The 22,636-nt window shown below is 37.6% G+C and overlaps 2 protein-coding genes across 3 annotated transcripts in view; one reads left to right on the forward strand and one right to left on the reverse strand.

Annotated features, from left to right (window-relative positions):
• The window catches only part of LOC132119464 (phosphatidylinositol 4-phosphate 3-kinase C2 domain-containing subunit beta-like), a 36,539-nt gene extending 20,184 nt beyond the window's left edge, over positions 1-16,355 (reverse strand). The window contains exons 1-11 of the mRNA XM_059529465.1: positions 16,120-16,355; positions 11,110-11,958; positions 9,894-9,994; positions 9,507-9,667; positions 7,339-7,459; positions 4,232-4,343; positions 3,320-3,399; positions 3,151-3,214; positions 2,333-2,479; positions 2,054-2,087; positions 375-570 (exon numbers count right to left, since the gene is read on the reverse strand). Of these exons, the coding sequence (XP_059385448.1) occupies positions 375-570; positions 2,054-2,087; positions 2,333-2,479; positions 3,151-3,214; positions 3,320-3,399; positions 4,232-4,343; positions 7,339-7,459; positions 9,507-9,667; positions 9,894-9,994; positions 11,110-11,871 (1,778 nt within the window). The 5' untranslated portion in view covers positions 11,872-11,958; positions 16,120-16,355. The remainder of the gene's footprint in view (positions 1-374; positions 571-2,053; positions 2,088-2,332; positions 2,480-3,150; positions 3,215-3,319; positions 3,400-4,231; positions 4,344-7,338; positions 7,460-9,506; positions 9,668-9,893; positions 9,995-11,109; positions 11,959-16,119) is intronic.
• A 3,005-nt stretch (positions 16,356-19,360) lies between these two features.
• Positions 19,361-22,636, forward strand: part of LOC132119466 (neurofascin-like) — a 98,391-nt gene continuing 95,115 nt past the window's right edge. Inside the window, exon 1 of one of the 2 annotated variants that reach the window (XM_059529467.1) lies at positions 19,361-19,477. The gene's annotated coding sequence lies outside the window, so the exon portion shown is untranslated. The remainder of the gene's footprint in view (positions 19,478-22,636) is intronic. The other variant, XM_059529469.1, reaches the window with a different exon arrangement.

Below are 22,636 nucleotides of genomic sequence, written 5' to 3' on the forward strand. Positions count from 1 at the left end.
GAAATGAGCGACACCTGCTCCACTCACCGGTCTCGAGTCCCACGGAGGAGATCGGAAGGATACAAAAGAGGAGCGACGACAGTGAAGGACGAGAGAGGACCAGGCCTGGGTTTTATTCTGTGTTTGGTTTTGTTTGTGCACAACAGTCGTCCGCGAGGGGCTGTCGCGCAGTTTTGTGTTTATTTTGGTTATTAAAGTGTTCATTTGATTGTCCGCTGGTTCCCGCCTCCTTCTTCCAGATGATTTTGAAGTTTATATTGTTACAATACACACACACACACACACACACACACACATATATATATAGATACTACTGTATAATGAATGCTTGATTTTACAGGGTGATGATGCCAAAACAAGAAAGATAGCGCTACCTGGCAGCCCATGTGATAGGGATGCGATGAGCCGCGTAAACGCTGAAGGAAAGCACGTTGGTGACCATGCCAGCTTCCTGTATGGGGGCTGTGGATCTGCTGCTGTGTGGCATGGTGTGGAAATTAGCATTGAAAGTGCTGCAGTACAACTCCACAAGATCCAAGATGGCTGCAGTCAACTTCTCCACAATCGCTACTGAAAGGAGAAAAAAAAAATTCTGATGCCAAGAATTACCATTTACCACTCAGAGATTCTCACTCTAGTTTACCCCTTACATTCTTATGCATTTTCACAGAATGCAGAATGGAGCAGCAGTACGAATTCACGTTAAAGCTGACAGAAGGACATTAAAAATTGCACACGTCCTGCACAAGGCTGCATCCTTCCTGTTTATGCCTATCTGAGATCACAGACTTCCTCGTAGCAGGATGCTACATAAACAATTTTCCAACAAACAAGAGACACTTGAACACATCCTCAACCGTCTTACCCCAGGAAGAGTCAAACATGTACACTTGAAGGAGGCATCGGATGCCCAATTTTACCTTAAATTGTCGAGAGAAAATGTAGACTCTTAAGCCCGTTTCACAATGCAAATTTGAGCTTCGCATTAGAATAACTTCATCATCACTGCAGCAGCAGACTCGCAAGAGTATTCACACTGGAAGCGTTTGTACAGCAGCGGCTCCAAAGTTACATATTTCTTTACAAAGACAACTATACATTTGTACGTTAATCCTGAAAGATTTATAGTCTTGTGTAAAGTTTGTGTGAAAAGCGCAGCAAAAATAGACTCACTGCTCCTGCTCCCAGTGTGAATGCACTCAACTGTTAACATGAACGCAAAAAAAAATACTTTTACATCCAACTACAAAACATTACATTGCTTATGAGCTATAGCTGCTCGAGTGCAGAGAAAATGGTGGACAGAGTACAACTGGCTGAGGGTGGATATATGCAAATACGGGACAGTCCATCAGTGGTCGTGGGCGGGGCCTGAGCAGTGTGATGTCATAAACACACTGTGAAAATCAAAACAGCTTGATAATTGAGACTGTTTAGGTTTTTTTAGGGATTAAAAAAAAATTAGTGAATGGATTTTTATCATTGTAGGGTGATTGTGTCCAAACACTGCTAAGACACATTTATATGCAAATTACCATATAAAATTAAATCTAGCATCCAATGTCCCCTTTAAGTTTGAACACAGTTAAGTTGACTGACTTGCATCTTTTAACTAAATATTTTTAAAATGTGATATATTTGAGATGGATTTAACATTAAGTTTGAGTCTGGAATAAGGATGGAACAATCAAATATATTTATAAAGGGCATATGTAAAGTAGCCAAATAAAAGCATGGTAAAACATTCCGTAAAACTTAATGTAAGAAATTGCATTTATATTTAAAACAACTCTCATGGACTTTAACACTTAACTACAAAACGAATACATATAAAATAAATATGTAAACTTTAGAAAAACCTGGAAGTCAACAAAACTATGAAATAACAAATGTAATTTATAAGAATTTATGTGAATAGAAATTACAAACTTTGAGAATTATGTAGTGACCAAAAAACGTTATAATATATAAAGATTAGGTTTATAAAGGCTAAATGTTTTACTGGTAGTGTATGCTTCAGTTTGACACAAAAGTACGAACAGAAACACTGTACCTCTGTTTTCTCTCTTCGCCAAGACACTGACATCCTATAAATGCAAACAGAAACAAACACACTTTAAAAAGTGCAAATCCATGGGTGTTTCTAGCATATATTTTGTGCAGTTTCAAAGGTTAGTGGTTTAAGCAAAGCAGAGAATTTGAGGAACTAGAAGCAGCAAAAGCTGCAAGTTTGCAGCACTGCAAAAGTAGTCAACACCGCAATATGTACATCAGATTTCTAAAACATTTCCCATGTGATGTTTGTGACTAAGAAAGTGTTCAAAGGTTCTACCTTTTGCACTTTAGGCTGTAGTCTGCAGGGGCAGGCTGGCAGCTGGTTTAGGGCAGCAGTGATGTCAGGTGATTCAACAGCTGCTAGAGAAGTACACAAAGCCTTTACAGACTGCACTAACCGCTCCACATGCAACAGCAGCTCAACCTGCAAGCGACAAAACATTGAGGAAAAAATACAAATGCTGAAACAAAAAAAGATGAAGGCATTTATAACAACCACAGTGAGCATTTATTTAACTCGTAATCTTTTGACATTAAAACACTTCAATGATAACCTAGCTTAATATGCAGAGACATCACAAACAAATTATTCAAGGGTTAATTTTCTGAAAATAAATTGTAAACATTTTAATTACTTTCAAAACATTGTTAATTACCCTGTCTAGCAACAAAGACTCAATGTCATGAGTGAGGGGGCATGGCTATCTAATTTCTGACCAATGGCAGACAGGGGGTTGGTCAGGAAACCTGTTTGCAAATATTTTAGCAATTTGTATCAGTATTATTTTAGTATCTTTGAAACACTGTTATAGTTTTTATTAGTATTTTTATGTACTTTTTATTTCCCATTAAAATTTTAAAGTAATTTTGGGTTTGTCATTCATTAGTTTATATAATTTTTATTCATTTTTATTTCTGTATTAGTAATTTGTAGAAGTTAAACTAAATGAAAACGAGAAATGTTGCCATGACAAACAAAAGCAGTTTAAGTTATGAAAATTATTATTTTTGCTTAGCTTTAGTTAATAACCATGGTTTGTAGTTTAACGCATTATCAAACAATTTTCAGATAAGCAATGTTTGTTACAAGTTTACCTCTGATAAAAGGAACGACTCTGCCTCATTGTGAAAGGTATCCAGGAGAAGAGTCAGTGCCTCCCTGTCACACAAACAAAAGAGTAAGAATTGTCAAACATTGTGGATATTAAAACCTCTATAGCATATTACAGCCTAAAATCTCTGAGCTCCTCTTCATCGCTCTCACCTGGTCACGGTCTGTTTGATTGGCCTCTCTTGCAGTAGAATACTTTGGTTCATGGTGGATGGAGTATCATCATCCTCTGGCTGTTTAACAACAACAACAACATCAGCAGCACAATGTTAACATTTAAAAATTAAAACACATTTAGCATCTACACTGAAAAGCTTTCAAATTGTTGGTTCCCTGTTGGAGTCTATGATTCCATGAAGAAACTCTAAAGGTACAATTCACCCAAAAAATATGATGCCATTCCAACCCTGTATGCACTTCCTCCTTCTGTGAAAGGTGATATTTTGAAGACCAAACATATGGTAAAAAATATTTTAAAAATATATATAAATATTAAAACAAAATTTGCATTCTTCAAAATATCTTGCATTATTTTCCACAGAACAAAGTCTCACAGGTTTAGAACGTAAATGACAATTTTCCTTTTTGGGTGTACTATTTCTTTAATATCCATGGAAACTTCTCAATGCACAAAAGGTACTTTAGAACATAAAGTGTCTTCACATAAAGGAAACAGTTCTTCTATGTAATTTCTGCAAAAACCTAATACCTTTATTTTTAAGAGTGTGCAATATACCAGACATAATGACATGCATTGTAATCTACATGAAGCTTTCAGAGATTATAGATAGAAAATGAAAGGTTTCTGACATTTTCAAATGAGCTTGAGGAATTGCATGCCTAGTGTAATATGAACTGCATTTTGTTTTTTTATTCAGTAGGGCTCAAATTTATTTAAATATACAAACCTGTAACTCAAGGTTTTGTACTGACCTTCCAGTATTAAGTACTAAGGGTTGGTCTAAAACATGTTTCCTACAGGTGTTTCCTGAAGTTTCAACTGTTCAATAAGAGGAAAACATGTTGTTAGGTCATTAATTAATCTGCTGTCAGATTTGGTCTTACCGTTCGGCCCAGCTCTATGTTGACAGAACTCCGTTTGGTAAGAATGAGTTGAATGTCCCAGTCAAACTTCAGACACTGCTGGATGTACTCAAAGCTCGCCAGAGTCTGAGTGCTTAGCAGAAATACAAGAGGCAAAAGCAAACTTGAGATATACTTCTCCATAATTTATTTATATACTACCACTCAAAAGTTTGGGGTCAGGAAGTTATATATATAAATAAATAATTATAATATATATAAATAAAATCATGAAACAAAATCTATGAAACGATGCATTAATAAAGAACAAAACTAAACACCACAATGATACATCCAACAATGAACAAGACCTGATAAAGAAATATAAAACACAAGGGCTTAAATAAACACAGGGAAATAGACTAACAAGAAACAGGTGGAAACAATCAGGAGTGTGTGTGTGTGTGTGTGTGTGTGTGTGTGTGTGTGTGTGTGTGTGTGTGTGTGTATGTGTATAAAAAAATACATTGTTAATATTAAATATATACAGGTGCATCTTAAATTAGAAAGTCGTGGAAAAGTTAATTTATTTCAGTAAATTAACTCAAATTGTGAAACTCATGTATTAAATCAATTAAATGCACACAGACTCAAGTAGTTTAAGTCTTTGATTCTATTAATTGTGATGATTTAGTCTCACATTTTACAAAAACCCACCAATTCATAACTCAAATTAGAATACTTCATAAGACCAAAAAAAAAAAAACATTTTTAGTGAATTGATGGTCTTCTGGAAAGTATGTTCATTTACTGTATTCAATACTTGGTAGGAGCTCATTTTGCTTTAATTCGGCGTGGCATGCCTCAATTCGGCGTGGCATGAAGGTGCGTGGCAAGGCACTGCTGAGGTGGTATGGAAGCCCAGGTTTTATTGACAGTGGCCTTCAGCTCATCTGCATTTTTACGTCTCTTGTTTCTCATTCTCCTCTTGACAATACCCCATAGATTCTCTATGGGGTTCAGGTCTGGTGAGTTTGCTGGCCAGTCAAGCACACCAACACCATGGTCATTTAACCAACTTTTGGTGCTTTTGGCAGTGTGGGCAGGTGCCAAATCCTGCTGGAAAATGAAATCAACATCTTCAAAAAGCTGGTCAGCAGAAGGAAGCATAAAATTCTCCAAGATTTCTTGGTAAAAACGGGTGCAGTGACTTTGGTTTTCAAAAAACAAAATGGACCAACACCAGCAGATGACATTGCACCCCAAATCATCACAGACTGTCGAAACTTAACACTGGACTTCAAGCAACTTGGGCTATGAGCTTCTCAACCTTTCCTCCAGAATCTAGGACCTTGGTTTCCAAATGAAATACAAAACTTGCTCTCATCTGAAAAGAGGACTTTGGACCACTGGGCAACAGCCAGTTCTTCTACTCCTTAGCTCCGGTAAGATGCCTCTGACATTGTCTGTGGTTCAGCAAATTCCGTGACACTTCTGTGTGTGGTGGCTCTTGATGCCTTGACACCCTGCCTCAGTCCATTCCTTGTGAAGTTCACTCAAATTCTTGAATCGATTTTGCTTGACAATCCTCATAAGGCAACTGTTCTCTCGGTTGGTTGTGCATCTTTTCTTCCACACTTTTTCTTTCCACTCAACTTTCTGTTAACATGCTTGGATACAGCACTCTGTGAACAGCCAGCTTCTTTGGCAATGCATGTTTGTGGCTTACCCTCCTTGTGAAGGGTGTCAATGATTGTCTTCTGGACAACTGTCAGATCAGCAGTCTTCCCCATGATTGTGTAGCCAAGTGAACCAAACTGAGAGACCATTTTGAAGGCTCAGGAAACCTTCGCAGGTGTTTTGAGTTGATTGGCTGATTGGCATGTTACCATATTCTAATTTGTTGAGATGAATTGGTGGGTTTTTGTTAAATTTGAGCCAAAATCATCACAATTAAAGGAACCAAATACTTTAAATACTTTGGTCTGTGTGCATTGAATTTATTTAATACACAAGTTTAACAATTTGAGTCGAATTACTGAAATAAATGAACTTGTCCACAACATTCGAAATTTATTGATATGCACCTGTATATAACAGGAACAATACACTAGCTATTAATTATATTACACAGATAACCAATGCCATTACATAGGGCATATAGCATAAAGCTAGTTTACAGCACTCATTCCTTGTTAGGCTTTTACATATAAAAAATAAAAATAAAAACAATCACAAAGAACAATCACAAAGATGTATATATACAGATAACTCTATTGTATATTGACCTATCTAAGAACATATGATTCAAAACTTTATACAAAGTCACAAACTTAAAATGTGAATTATCATGCATACATATTAGATAAAGAAAATGTATACTAAATCAGCCTGAATAAGCCTAAAGTACATAATGTTTACTTCGCTGTAGAGATTTCAGCCACTGTTTCAGATTTGTAGAGAAAACTGTGGCATTGTGTTTTATTGTTTCATTGTCGCAGCACCCAAAAAAGGCCTCTATGAGTGAAGTACGTTATTGTTCTGAAACTGATGCTTATGTATTTTACAGTCACCGGAGTCATACACACAATGTCCCTCCTTTTCACGGCACTGCACAAGCACACAATTATCAGGAAAAGACACACTTCCTACCACACAGCTGCACCCAAAAAAAAAAACCCCAACAAACCCATTCAACAGAATTACACTTGCGGTTCTCATCAAACAGATAAACTCAGCCTCAGCTCGGTCTGTTTTGCCCTTTTACAGAAATCAACCATATCATCAAAACTGTCAAGTGGCCTTTAAAAAAAGAAAAACAGGATGAGCACACATATGAGTGATAAGTTGTTAAGTCTGCCTCAAAATGGTGGTCGTGTCATGGGGAAACCCAACGTGGTTAAAGCAATCCACAGACATAAGCACAGCTTGTTTTTACGCAACCACAATTAAAGGGCCACAGTAACATGATGAGGCGCTATTCAGACCACAAACCACAGATCTTCGTTCAGCTTGGAATAACACCATTTCCATCCACAACTCAAAAAATCTAGTTAATCAAGTTCTATGCATTTAAAGAGCAAAAACAACAACAACACAGCATCAAAAAGTGAGCTTCAGTCAAGTCACTTTCAATTCTTTATTCTTACTTTTTGAAAAACTCTGCCTGGCCACAGATTTTCAGCAGGTAGTCATCCACATCTATCATATCCAGATCATCATGGGCATAGCAGAGAGTCTGGTAAATTATCAGGTCTATGGTTGAAGATCCTGAGGGAAGAGGACAACAACATTAAAATATAAAAACGGTATTACAGTGCAGCTTTTCCATTGCTTTTTCCAGCACAGAGGTTGTAAAATGATACAGTACGTTAACTTTAGTATCACATTTACACCTAAGTGAACTAATAACATTTTTCAGTGTGATCCTTCAGAAATCACTGTAATATTCTGATTTGGTGCTCAAAAAACATTTCTTACTATTATCTTTTGATTTAATGATTCAGTTCAGTGAAATAGTTCCAAAAATGAGGATTCACTGACTCATTGTTAAATGTTTTTGATGACTTTTTTAAAACTTGGTTTTATAAATATAGGATATTTTCTAGTTTTCTTATTGGTATTTGGTTTTAATTCATCTGTTCTATTGGAATACAGTCTGTTACCTAGAGAGTCATTATTTTTGTGCATAATATCCATTACTGGTTGTAAAAATTGTATATAATATGGTAATTATCTCTTATAATTAGATACTTTTGCTAATGACTTGTATAGTAGCTAACTACGTTTTTACAGGGTTAGCTTGGCTGTTTATAATCGGTAGCTTGAAACTTGAGAAACTACAGTTTTAAACTAACTTTCCCAAAAACTGCTAAACAACAAACTAACAATACGCAGTGAGTACACAAACAGAGAAGAAGAAAAGAAACAGAAGAAGTGCCCAGTGGCTCAAAAGCTATTGGTTTAGCTAAATCAATGAAAGGTCATCAATTAGTGACTTGTCTGTGCAGCTCTTCCTGGAAATGGACATGTTGCCAGATTCTCCAGATATAGTAAATTAGCACCTACTGCTGTGAATACATTCGGTTGACAAGAGACAGAGAATATAGCGAGATGGGACTTTTCCCATGGTTCACAGCAATGTTCGTCACTTCACTGGGAGGATGTGAAATAAAAATGAGCAGAGGTAGGGATGAACCAGAAAAAGGTTAATCCACCCTTCCCCCGTCCCACAAATTACACCCTAACTGGGCAAATGTACTGCACTGCGGTCACAGTGAGAGCATATTTAGGAGAAAACGCCCCGTCTCTATCTTGCTTTCTCACACACCTCAGTTTCTCCGTAGTTTTTCAATAATGAATTGGGCAGCTCTGCTGGAACATGAATCTTGAGGATAAGCTTTTTATTTTTATGTGAATGGACCCAGATAAACTCAACGCAATGCAACGCAAAGCACAATTTCCATTGACAAAATGAGCTGAGCCATTTATTACTGTTCCTGGTGATGATGCAATTCTTTTTATTTGAAAATACTTGATACCAGTTTAAAATGCAGACACAACTGCTGTATAAGTAAGCAACTTGTCAGTTGATTTTCACCAAAAAGTGTGAAAACGTGGTCTGATTGAACACCCTAATGCAGCAAAGTTGACTCAACCAATGATGTGAGCTTGACGGCACAACTATATATCTACTATAATAATTCCAGATTTTTTTGTCATTTTATTATGTAATTTTTATTTGCCTTTTTATATGCAAATGTTTTATCATATGTTTTATTATTGTAAAATTATTTTTAGTATACAACTATTGTTCTAAATGATTTTGTTGAAAACCTTCACGAACCACAACATTATAAATGTACAGTATTAAATATATTCATTTAATTGTCATTCATCAACTTTCTGACTGAGCAGTGCTGTATAGGCCCAACTATTCCTCCATGCCCTGTGAACTGTTCTGAGTTGACCTGCATCATTTTCACTAACATTTAGCAGATTTTGTGACACAAAAAGCAAGCCATGTGAGAATGGCACCACAGCCAATGCTGGTGAATGAAAAGCTGCCTCTTTTAATTGAGTACACAAAACAGATGGCTGGCAGAACGCCCATTCAGTGTAATGCTATTAAGAGACCTCAAGGTCTAGAGTCTCTCCAGTCTTTCCAATGGGATCCTGTTGCCCAGTTCAAAAGTCTCAGGATGTGGAACAAAAAAATACAACGCCACAATTCTAAGCAAGCTCAACAGTTGACAAATAATATTTAAATGATCTGTATTGTTAGATTATAAATAATTGAAAGCTCTTCAGTTCTTACCATCACAAGAGAATGTGAGTGGTTCTCTGAAGTGGTCACTGTAAACCGTGACCTTTATGCTGACCCCCAGGCCCTGCTGCAGTTCATCCTGTGCCACACATGGACTCCAAACAAAGCCTGCATTTTTGGAGTAGTCATTGCATGGGTATGCCAATCGTAGCCTGGTGAAAACAGTAATGGATGTGCATAAATAAATGTGAAAGAAAGGTCTTAATAATAAATAGGATTATTATACACATTGTTACATTCAAAATCATTTTTAAAATTAATATTAAAATGAATACATATTTTATAATTAATACCAATTATTATTATAATACACTTTTATTTTAAGTGCATACAAAAGACAAGACGCTGTGAATGAAAAAACGAAATGTAGTAACTCACAAGTCAAGTATATGACAGAAGGCCGCCACTTCTTCATCCCTCTCTTCAGAAACCTGAAAGAGCTCGTAACCAAAGCCATTAGGCCTGGACCCCAGAGATACCTAAATGGGTTTAAATATTTATTTTTTTGTAAATATTCCTTTATCTGACTATCATAAATGATTGTGATAAACATTTATTAGAATTTTTCTAAAATACATCGAGTGATTCGTTCGCAATCCGGATATCACTAAACTGCAGTGTTTTGAACTTGCTCACAACAGACATGGAAGAGAAGACAATGCTGAATAAAGTCATAGTTTTTGCTATTTTTGGACTAAAATGTATTTTCGATGCTACAAACAAATTCTAACTGACCCTCTGATGTCACATGGACTACTTTGAAGATGTTTTTATTACCTTTCTAAACATGGACAGTATACCATGCACACAGCTTCAATTAGGGCTGCACGATGTGTCGTTTAAGCATCGATATCACGATGTACGAATCCCCGATAGTCACATCGCAGGATGTGCGATGTAGGCTGTCGTAGTTGATCCGTTATTCATTAACTGTACGGGCCAGCTGTTTCCCGGCCCTTTACGAATGTGATTCGCGGATTGATTGCACAGCAATTTTTAATTTTAAGTCCTGTCAGTTTAACAGGGCAGAGAGAGAGAGAGCGAGCGCGAGAGAGAGAGAGAGAGAGAGAGAGAGAGAGAGAGAGAGAGAGAGAGAGACAGAGGGAGAGAGAGAGGGAGAGAGCAAGCGAGCCCCGGCTGCACGCTCACCGTCTTCAAACAACACGAGTGCTGTCTTACTCTCTCCCTCGCGCATATTAATCAATTGACACGATGGTGTCGATGTTTAAATAATTTAATTTAAATGAGAATTTAAGTGTGCTCACCCCATTTTTGTTTGTAAAATTTTTTTTATTAGATTTCATATCGCAATATATATCGCAGAAAAATAAAATATCGCAATATAATTTTTCCCAATATCGTGCAGCCCTAGCTTCAATGGAGGGACTGAGAGCACTCGGACTAAATCTAAAATATCTTAAACTGTGTTCCAAAGATGAACGGAGGTCTTACGGGTTTGGAACGACATGAGGGTGAGTCATTAATGACATAATTTTCATTTTTGGGTGAACTAAAATACAATTAAAAAAATAAAAAAATATTAATATTACGAGAAATAAAAAAAAGTCCAGGAAAGGACAGTCTGAATGCTCACCGGATCAACTGATACTCTGCGTTGGCTTCTAGTAATCTTTTGCGCTGGAAGATAGGTGCGGGGAGGAATCTGAGGAGGAAGGGTGTTACTGCGAGCTACTGCCTTCCCTGATTTGTCCCCCTTTTCACTCTGGCTTCTATTAGGTGAGAGCCAATCCCCATTTAGCTTGCTCAGGGAGTCATTGAGTTTGTCGTAGTTCAGAGTGTCTCCGAAGGAAAGCTTGGGCTGGTCCACCTCAGGAGTGAACAAGTTGACATCCCGTAGGGCTGAGCTTCGATGGACAATGAACGGATCGTTCTGGGGGATGGGATTTCTGGGCGGTACTGGTGGCGGAGGCTCATCTAGAGACGGCATCCCTTTTGACAGCAACTGCGACGTTCCTTCGAAGTCACTTTTCCATTCATCCAGAATGTAACGAGGCTCCTTACTTAATCCGTGAGACTCACTGCTGGATTGTGATAAGTTCGACACCCTGGGTTGAACATGGTTAAGCATGGGGTCAGGTCCGGTAACACACTGCTGCAAATTATTCCAAGGAGGACTGGGAACGTGTCTAGGCAGGGAGGGCTCGCTCTTTGCAGGCGATGACTTGGTAGAAGTTGGTAGAGTATTTGCTGGGCCCTTGTCCTGTCGGTGGCGGGCGAGAGCATCATACTCCATCTGCAGGGCCTCCGCTAGAACCAGCTCCCTCTGGCTGAGGCCGAGCGATTCTAGACAACCCCAGCACTGCTCCCGGTCATTCTGAGTCTGAGCTGCAGACATGTTCCTGTAGGGGGTGCTGCAGTGCACAGGAGGAATGCAGAATGGAGCTGGATGGCACTACGAGCTGCGCAACTGGTTCATTAGGCACTGTTAGGAAATAAGAATGAAAGAAAAATAAACACATGCTAGTGCTGATAAAGGCCTCAATATCTGGAGCCAAAATTCAATGATGTTCAAAGACTTGTTTATAACGACAGAAATTTGTATTTGCTGAATGCCACCAGTTTATGAAAACCTGTAAAAAGTGTTTGCCTTTCAATTACTTCTTGTGCATTTACACTCAGGATGCGCGTCAAAATAAAAGTCCCACTTCCAACACTTATTCGTGTTAGATGAGGGTAAAAATCATGTAAATTAAAAAATACGGGAAACCAGCATGAACAACTAATCGTTCTATTTTTCTTGCCTAAGATACCAGTAAGTTAAAAAATATTCAATATGGTACAGATATAGAAAGCACCTCTATTATCTACAAATGGCTAAGTAAATAATGACCTAAAAACAGAACCATTTACCTAATGAAGCTCTTGAAACTTATTATGGATCAAAGTGCCACATGTTCAGTCGCAGATGCTAGATGTGTGCCACATGTGACTCTGATCGTCTTTGCCTCTGATCATCTGGCTCTTAGTCTTTGCTTGCTCAGCAAAAGACAGAGCCAAGATGATCTTTCTCTTTCGGCACAGTCATCAGTGCAACGCAGGATCTTTTGCAGCAGAACAGCTCCTCTGCAGAGGGGGGAAGCTGTTCTCTCTCCTGCAAGGAGACTGATTTGCCAAATTAAGAGACTGTTCTTGTGGACTCACAGCTGGACAGACGCTAAGCTTCGAATTCAAATCGACCTGAAGACCTGCTGAGTGCTGCTCAAATGGGTTTAGTGTTCGATCGGCCTCACAAAACATGTACCATGACACAGCTGCCGCCCCAAAGAGATGACAACGACTGGGCTTAACGGTCCTCTAGCCCTGCTGGGAAGATCTAAGGTCAAATAACAGGTTTTCTGCAAGAATGATAATAGTCATAACTTGAATAAATTATAGAGTGGTCCTAGACCCCAAATATGTTTAAAAATATACCACTTTGTGTAAAATTGGCAGTTTATACAAAAATGAAACTTCTGTCATAATTTACACACCCTTATGTCACGTCATTCCACAAAAAAAGTTGTAAAGGTTTGGAATGACAAGAAAGTTAGAAAATTGCAAAACAATTTTCATTTTTCAGTGAACTATTTCCTATAAGTTCATGACCATCTGTGACCCGTTTTCTTTTCCTTCGTAATGTCAACAGTAGCAGGGGCTCTGTTTCTTGGCCCACAAACACAACTGTAGGAAATTCTCACACCATTCGCCAGAAGACTGGCACCCGAACAAAAGACTGAAGAGGAAGCACAAAGGCATCTGTTTGACAGACATTCCTGGACTCTTCCATTGCTCCACATTTCGACCCCATCTTCCATCCCCAAAATGCAAAAACTTGCGTGCCTCTGGTCATCTCTGTGGATCTTCATCTGGATAAATAAACAAAATGTGTTTTCCAGATCAACAGAGGAGATGGAAGCAGCAACCTGACTGCATGTTTTAGGCCTTCCATCAGCAACTCGTCCAGTCATTTGTTTAGTTCCTGCTAGGCTGAACATGTGTACATATGGAGATCAGCGTAAACAGAGAGGACTCAGCACATTACACTGTTTTCAAACCAGGTGTGATGTAGTACTTTTACAGGAAGTCATCTGTCTTACCACACTGAAAGTGAATTGCTGCTTGATGCCCCAAGATACACGCCATTGAAGCTCAGACAAATTATAAGGCGCTTCTTTAAGGCTAATTTGTCAACTAGTCTTTCAAGCATCCCAGTCAATTATAGTCTACTGTGGTTTTGACTCCACAGGAATAAAGAAAACATGACCAATAAAATGTTTGCTGCGAATGTGAAAGTTCAGAACAAATCTTGGAGAAAAATGGTTAAGATGGTAAGAGTCAGCTCCAGGACAGTTAACTTATGCACGTAAACAATCTTGTGCAAAAACACTTCCGATAAACCAGATGTGTTTGTAAACAGTGTTCTCAGGCACCAACAGATGGACTGCACAAATGTAAATGCATCTCCTTCTAGACTGCCTTTTTGGGGCTATCCTCCATTCCAAGGAGCACCGGCCTCCCGTAGGCTTCCAATCCACAGTCTCATGACTGAGCTTTGGCCGGAGTTTGGCCGGAGGGGTGCAGAAAGACAGAAGGGGTGGCTACGAGGGTGGTTCTGCATTGTTCCACGGGGACCCCAGGCCAGCCAGATACAGGCCCCTGGAATCAGTCCCCTGCTGGGATATAATCCCATTCAATCAGGGGTGGCTCCCAGATTGGCTGAACAAAGGACAGGGAGGAGTGAGGGCAGCCGCGTCACGTGAGGCAGGGCCAACTTAGACACGTTCACACGACTTGGAGAGCCAAAGACAAAGAGACCGCTGTCATCCCTGTCCCCCATGTACACCCCTCCCCCAACACCCCCACCCAACCACAAATATCACACGGCTCCCTCCATGCCTAGGGTTTTTGCTTATGGTAGTTCCAGCTGATCAGGGCTTGTGCGCCGTATGCTGAGGTCTTCCATCATCAATATGCCTCTCTTCCTATGGTGTTCCCACCCTAATATTGGTTCAAAGACCTCTAGACTAGCCGACTCTACTGTGATCTGACAGGCAGATGGTGGTAAGCTAGCCCACATTCAGCTAATGAGTTAGCATTCAGCCTCTCTTGCATCCAGTGGGAAAGTCAGAAGAAATTCAGTACTGACATTTGACACATTCAAAACCAACTTCCAATTTAGAAAAATGGCCAAACTCCGGAACCACAAATCCCACAGGATAGTGACTCAGGCACAAACGCATGGCACATCTAACCTGTTGCAAAGGGGACGTCTGGCCAAGAACGTCTTCAGACACCACTGTTTTACCTGGCTTTATGTGGTTTGAAAAGATTTTAGAGCTGATAAAACATTCATCGTTGCTTTCTTGCCCTGTCTGACAGGTCTTAGGTGCGCGGGTGGTTTCAGAAATACAACACATGATATTTTGCACACAGAAAGACCTGAAACAGGTAAATGTCAGAGACTTATTCCAGAAGTCATGCTTAAATAAAGAATGCAGACTACAATACATGACTGATCATGCAAAGAACACACAAGGAACTAAACCTGGAAGAAAACAAGGTTGTAATCAAAGATGATGAATAACATTTTCTCGCTTAGTCACAATCCTTGTTCGGCCTGCACACCACGGTGATTCAGAAACAAGCTGAATCAGGTTTGCAGAGACTAACTCCAAATCATGGTCATTGGGTCATATACAGGCTTGAGAAGAACACTGTAAAGCTTGTTATGCTGACTGTATGCATTATTAAAAAGGTCTGCATTATTTGTTTTATGAGTGCAAGAACACGCAGACTTTTTGGGCTTGATATTAAATGATAGCCTATATAAATTTTCTTAAACCTAAAAATAATGTAATATATTCTAACACATGACTTTTTAGTTTACTGATTTAGCATAACCGTAAATTATTTTATTGTAAACTATATTTGTTTATATATAATTTTAATGAACATAACTTGATGTCATATGGAGACTTTTTTGTTAAAAAAAATAATAATAAAAACATGCAATATCATTCATACTGCATTCATTTAAAAACAAAAACAGAAAATAAATAAAATAAAAAACATGCAATATCATTGCATAACAACAGACTCCATCGTGCTTCACGTCCTGTAATTGACTTTTAAATCATTAAAATAAATAAAAATATTATTCAAATCTGATGAGATGAGATGTGTGTGTGTGTGTGTGTGTGTGTGTATATATATATATAAACAATAATAAAATAAAAATAATCTTACCCAACTACATAACGTTTCCTCACATTAAATCCATCTGTGACTCAGATGGTCCTATAAAATAAACGTCTCTTAAATACAGATGTATTAGAGCTCAGGAGCCCAAAGTTGTCAAGTCGATCTCTGGCCAGTCGTTTTCAAATAGAAACATGCGATAATGAGCAAACGCGCTGCGGTCAAACGCCTCTCAATGCTCCGGTTGGGTATTAAATGTTACATTTAGAGCATTGCTAGAGTGTTTCGTTCTGAGAATCTCAATCAATCACAAAGATTTTAGGAAAATGTAGAGTCCCTGCACAAAAACAGCTGGTCATACGTCTGTTACAGCGATCTCGGTTATAGCGAAGGAAAGAGCACATACCGTGTGCACGGCCTCTTGAGCGCCTGTGTCATAGTCCTTCTCGTTTATTCTCAGGTTCAATCGCAGTGATAGATGGTGATCATGAGGCTGTTACCGGTGTCCAGCGGCAGAAGATCACGAGCGCGTCTCTGTTAATCCATATGAGACGCACGCTCTTTCCTCCCTCTCTCTCTCGCACTGGTTGTTTGATTGGCGACTTGTGCTGTAGATTTCGGCTTCAAAGCTCACATCGGACAGTTCTCATTGGAGAGTGTGTAAAGACCGGGGATTCGGTTTGAGAGGAACAATAGCAGACTCTAGTGGAAAATACGGGTAACTGCATCAAACGCCTGACATCAAAGACTGCTGAACATTTCCTTTCTCCTAAAACCGAAGAAGTTGTAACAATACTTGATAAGGAGGACATTAGTATTTATATTCTATAATATAAACATACCAACCTCAACATGTTGCAAAATAATTTAGTCCTCCTACATAAAGCTTCATATATGGATGCACATTGTTTAGAAAGCAAGCATAAACAAAAAGAATAATTAATCCCTACACTATTTTTTTTGTGTGTGACGGTATATGCTAAATACTCAAGGTAAAACACCAATGAACAGAACAGAAGTGACGATCACTTATCCAAAACATACCTATAAAAAAGTTTAAATTAAGCCTGAGTATAACAACATGTATCTGGTAAACAAGGGAGATTAAGCTAGAACCCTAAACGGACTAATGTAGCTTGTTATAGATCCCTAAAAATATAACATATTGGCTAAATAAAGCTAACAGACTAAGATAAACTCTCTCCAAATATAGGACCATATTTGTGGAAAAAAGGGGGAGACACTAAAGCGGCTAGAAACCAGAAGATGGCGGGTTCTGGGAACAATACACATTAAGTGAGGTAAGACAGAAATACATTTTCTTGTACTATCAAATGCAATGTTAACTTTGGCAAACATGTAATGGTGTACTAGTTTTCTCAAATCAGACTGTGGCGCCATCTTCTGATAAAAGCCTTTTGAAATCTCCACCAAGAGATTTCTGATACCTTTTTTACTAAACTTTTTTTTAGTTTTATCAGTCTATTGTCATTAATGTATTTATTTGTTCATTGTTAATTAATTAAAGCTAAATATAAATATGAAAAGAAATCAAATATAATACTATATATAATTATAATGTAGGCTAACTAATAAAAATGACAAAAATGCACAACAAAATTACTAAAACTAAAGACATATGGCCCTAACTAAAATTACATTGAGTGCTGAAAATATAAAAATAAAGGCTAATTCATAATATGAATAAATATTGTAATAACAGAAATAATTCCAAAGTATAACTGCTAGTTCACAAATCTTAAAAGATTGATCATAGACACACCTTCTCCTTCTTGTTCTTTGAAAGTGACTGATATTGACAAAATGATCACATTTAACACTCTTAGGGAAATATGATTGCATTTTGTAATTATCATTTAAATCTGACTAATTTTCGAATTGTTTGTCGTAAAAAAAATATCTCTGAAAAATGTTATGGGGTTTTAAATCGGAATATGACTGTAATGCTCTTTGTGACCACTAGAGGCTCGCGCGCGCACACAAGAGGACACGTGTGCAGTGCACACAACAGTAACAGCAGGGAAGTTTAGTCTGTACATTGTGTACAAACCTTGACAGCGGGGTACTGAGCACTTTTACTTTGTATTCCAAACATTATAGTGAAGTCTGTCAGTGCCTAGCAAGTCTGTGTATAATGTGGGAATAGCTGTTCAGGCCCCTTTGTCTTTAAGGTTTAGTATGCAGGACTGACTTTTGCAAGCAGGGGAGACTGGAACAAACTGCAGGCTGCATACGAGATTAGATTTCCCAGCAGTTTCCAGTATACTCAGAACTCCTCAGAGACATTTCTTTCTGCATATTTTTAATTTTTCTGTAAACTGTATGTAGTTTATTTGAAGCTCCAGAGATGTATGGCCTCTGGAATGTAATCTAGAATAAATTGTATTATTTAAAATGACCATGCCTGCCACAGACTTTCTCCAATTACTTCTTATCTTCTAGCTGCATCTTGTTACTGACTGCAGTTTTAATACTGAAAACCTCTTTTTATAATAATCTCTGAAGCTATGTTGTGTTTATGTAAAAGTCTATTATAGATAATGTGTAGGAGTTGTCATATTGTGTCTATTTGTTGATTGTACATTTCTGATACTTATAATACTCTTAAATGGAGATATGCGTTCAAGGGGATAGTCTGTGTGACTCTGTTCATGCTATATGTGTGATGTTGAACTGGGCCAGTGTGTCACTATATTGTAATGGATGATGTAAAGTTTCCTATCAAAGAGCGCTGTGTGTTTGGAACAGAAGGCCATTGATAAAGAAAGAGTATGTCTCAGCCTATCATGATAAGGATATTGTTTTGAATAATCCAATCTTTCTTTCTTTTTTCTTTTAATCTTTCTTTCATCAAATGACAGTTTATATATAAGTTTGAGCTTAGCAATAAGAAATCTTTTATGTTCATCAAGGCTGCATTTATTTGATAAATAAATAAATAAGTAAATACATGTAATATTTTAATAAATTGTCCTGTCATGGAAATGCTAAACGTTTGTGCCATTGCGCCAAATGTCTAACGTGCTAACACTGAAACATTTCTTATTAATATCAGTGCTGAAAACAATTGTGCTGTTCAATATTTTTGTGAAAACACAAATTTCTTAAGAATTTTGTAGTAATCGAATTTTTTAAGGGAAAGTATTCGAAAATATTTTTTAAACAATGTAGAAGTCTTGAACAATTTAATGCAATTAATTGCTGAATAAAATGATCACTTTCTTTAAAACGTTGAAGTTAGCTTTCTTTGTTTGTTTGTTTATTTGTCTGTTTACAATTCTAAGTTGTTTGAGTGCCAAATTAATAGTTCGATTTGTGTACCACAATGCCTTTCAGAAATAATCTATAACCAAAATGTTGCAATTGTGTTTACAATGCACTGCACATGTTAGACTTAAGTCCTATTTGAAAATGTTATTGTTAAAATAAACCAGCCCATCTTATGTTTTTATTTATTTTTAAGCGTTCAGTGTGTTTTAGCCTATTTTTTTTTAGCTATTACTAATATATGTATTAATCACGTCATATTAAACAGCACGGATGCTGTATGATCTGAACACCTGTCCGGCGACTGGAGTCGGAGGCGCGTCCACAGAAGCAAGAGCGTGGGAAGCGAGCGCGCGCTCTGAGAGCGACGCACAGACAGAGCGAAGCAAGGGAGGATATTACCCGCCTTTACCGCATTACAGTGCGTATGGGAGAATCACACTGCATCATATGTGGCCAAACCATCAACGACACAGGTAAGAGAGTTATCCCTGCGCTGTCATGGTTAATGAATTACAAGAAACTGGCCTTGTACCACAGGAGACAAAAGCAGTCTAGATTTGTGTTTCTTAAATACGGCCGCTCGCGCATCTCGCGTGCTTCATCCTTTCTGCGCATCGCTGAGTGATGCGGTCTTATTTCTGCTGCTCTGCGCAAATGACCACAGCCTGAAGAGACCGGCAATATCTCGCAAAACGGTATAAATATAAAAGCAGCCTCATTTAAAGCCACCAGCCATATTTAGATGGATAAACTCGGGCGTTTCGAGGCTGTCAAGTTGTTAGTTGTTTTTAAGGCCGAATGTTGGCCAAGGATGCTGTAGGAAGTTAAAGTGTCATCGCCCCATCCAGAACGCTTCTTGGAGCTCAAGGATATTGTGCGAACACGACTAACATTTGCTGCTGCCTTTCATTGCACGAGGAACCTTAAGGCCACAGTTGATGGTAAATATTGCATTATGATATAATTAGCTGTCTCAGGATGTTAGTTTTGCCTGTGTGGACAAAATAACTTTGACATCTAGGGTTAGCAAATCATCTTGATATTGGCAGTAAGTATCTAAAGTAAGTATCAAACATTCTGATATATCTGAAAATCAATCTGGGACTCTGCTTGCATTGTTGTGATTGTGTACAATTCTGTTTGATCTTTGACTTCATAATATAAGTGGGCCGACTGGGACAAGGTTTCCATTTATAATCTTTTACTGCAGCTTTGGGAAACTCAGAGGAGCTGAGTTAGTCCACTAACCAAACTATTTTTTCCCGTCATGAATTAAAGATGCAAAGCTGCCCACGTCAGATGATATCTGTGGCCATGTGACCTGGCCTGGGCCCATAATACCAATGAGTTGGACCGTGCTCTGAATGATCTAGAGAATGTGTAAGTCATCCTTACCATTCAGCAGTCTTTGTCATATTGTGTTGCAATCATTCATGGAGTTATTTCATAAAGCTTAGTAGCTGGCATCCTGACTAAAGTTTTTTTTATAGTGATTAATAATTTCTAAACAGTCATTTAATGAGAACAGTCTCAGATTAAATCTTGGATTTGTTAGACCAAATGGTACTTCCTGCATTTTAATCAGTAACATAATCTAGTAGCCTACATTTAAAAAAGTGAATGGATATTACAAATGTAGTCAAGTCACCATTATTTATATAGCGCTTTATACAATAGAGATTGTTTCAAAACAAGTAACTCTACACATTAGTAAAAAGAAATCAACAGAACCAATAATGCAAACTTAAAATATAATAGCATTTCATGCAAAATGATATTTTTTAGAATTTATGTTTTGAAGAATATTAACATAGATGGTTGTGCTATTTTTGCACTATTTATATATTTTTATTTTTTTAGTATAGCTCAACTGCATCAAACCTAGTTCTGTTTTTTAGTTCAGTGTCCATTATCTGTAAATCGCAGTGACTTCATCACACCAGTAGATGCTGATATTCCACTTATTTTCTACTGCTAGCTTGTGTGTAATCCTTCAGAAAACAGCTATTTATCACTATTTAACATGACACTTTTTATATATATATATATATATATATATATATATATATATATATATATATATATATATATATATATATATATATATATATATATATAATGTTGCTGTATTCTATTTATTTATGTATTTAAATAAGAGGAATTTGTCTACAAATGACCACATGCTATTACCTGCACACCCCCCTCACCACCTATAGAGGTATTTTCTGCCATATGGTGAATTTTGAAGAAATCCTTTTACTTAGCAATATGTTAGCTGTGGCTCAATCCTGTGGATACTCCCACTGGGCCTGCAATTAAAACAGCATTAGAGAAACCTGTGATTCTCTCTCAGCACCTTCTGCCACTTAAAAGAAAATTTTAATGGGAAGAAAGCTCACATTTCTTGGTCAATTTTATGTAAATAGGTCCAAAAACAAAAGATGAATTAGGATATTTAGGAAGATTGATTGACTTGCTGCTTAATATCCAATACGTCCTTAATGACTGCACTGAATTAAGGTCAAGAGATGACATATAATACGTCATTTCTTGCACTAGCATTCCCATCTTTCCCCTCCTCCAAAGCTCAGATTCACCTACTCTCAGGTTTCTCACTCTGCAATGGGATGCTCACCTTTTACTTCTCAGGGTTTTGTTTCCAGAGGTGCTATTTTAAGCTATGCAACAGCAGCTTTTTCCAGAGGGGGGCAAGGCAGGGTGAGAGAGGTGCGTATGGAAGCGGAGTCTGGCCCAGTGCTGATTAGAAATGTTAGACGTTGGAAGGAGAGAGAAAAGATGTCAGACGGGGCCTCGTTCTAGTTTTCAATATCTGTCTGGCTCTGTTTCTTCCTCAGAGAGGACAAGAAAATGAGAAAGACCAAAACAATGGGGTCAGCTGAAACATTTGGTTGTATTTTAGAGCAGTGTGTTTTAGGAGACGGCTACAGGGACTTGTGTCTGTGTGCATGAATGGAGAGCTAATGGAAGATTTTTATAGCCCCTAAAGTGCTCTTCAGCTGAGTCAAGGCAGTGGATAGTTATGGATTCAGACTGGACTAAAACAAGGAGGGCACATAACTAGCTGCATCTACATTGATTTTTTTTTTTTTTTGCAGAGTGGTACAAGACACAACTTTATCCCAGCAATGAGTCAAGAGGCCTTGCTGGGCACATTTACACAAATTAGGTTTATTAATTGATTGTTATAAATGATGGGTTATAAATGACGTATATCAGTATTTGCTAGGCCCCCATATTAAGATAATTTAAGCCATTACATTATTTTGCATTGTACTTTACATGGAAGTGGCTTTCGAAGTCAATATATTGTTTGCTTCACTTCCATGTCATTGAACATCTCTGGCCTACAGTTCACACTGAATCATTTTGTGATCAATTTGTCTGATCAAGGTTGACTTAAAGGTGTGTGTATATATATATATATATATATATATATATATATATATATATATATATATATACATACATATATATACATATATATATATATATATATATATATATATAAATATATATTACTAAAATATATTAAATTATATATTAAATTAACTATTAAGTTTTATAATTGTAAATATCTATAAATATATAATAAAAATACATTGTATATATTT

The sequence above is a fragment of the Carassius carassius genome, chromosome 38 (assembly GCF_963082965.1).
Source record: "Carassius carassius chromosome 38, fCarCar2.1, whole genome shotgun sequence".
Lineage (NCBI taxonomy): Eukaryota > Metazoa > Chordata > Actinopteri > Cypriniformes > Cyprinidae > Carassius > Carassius carassius.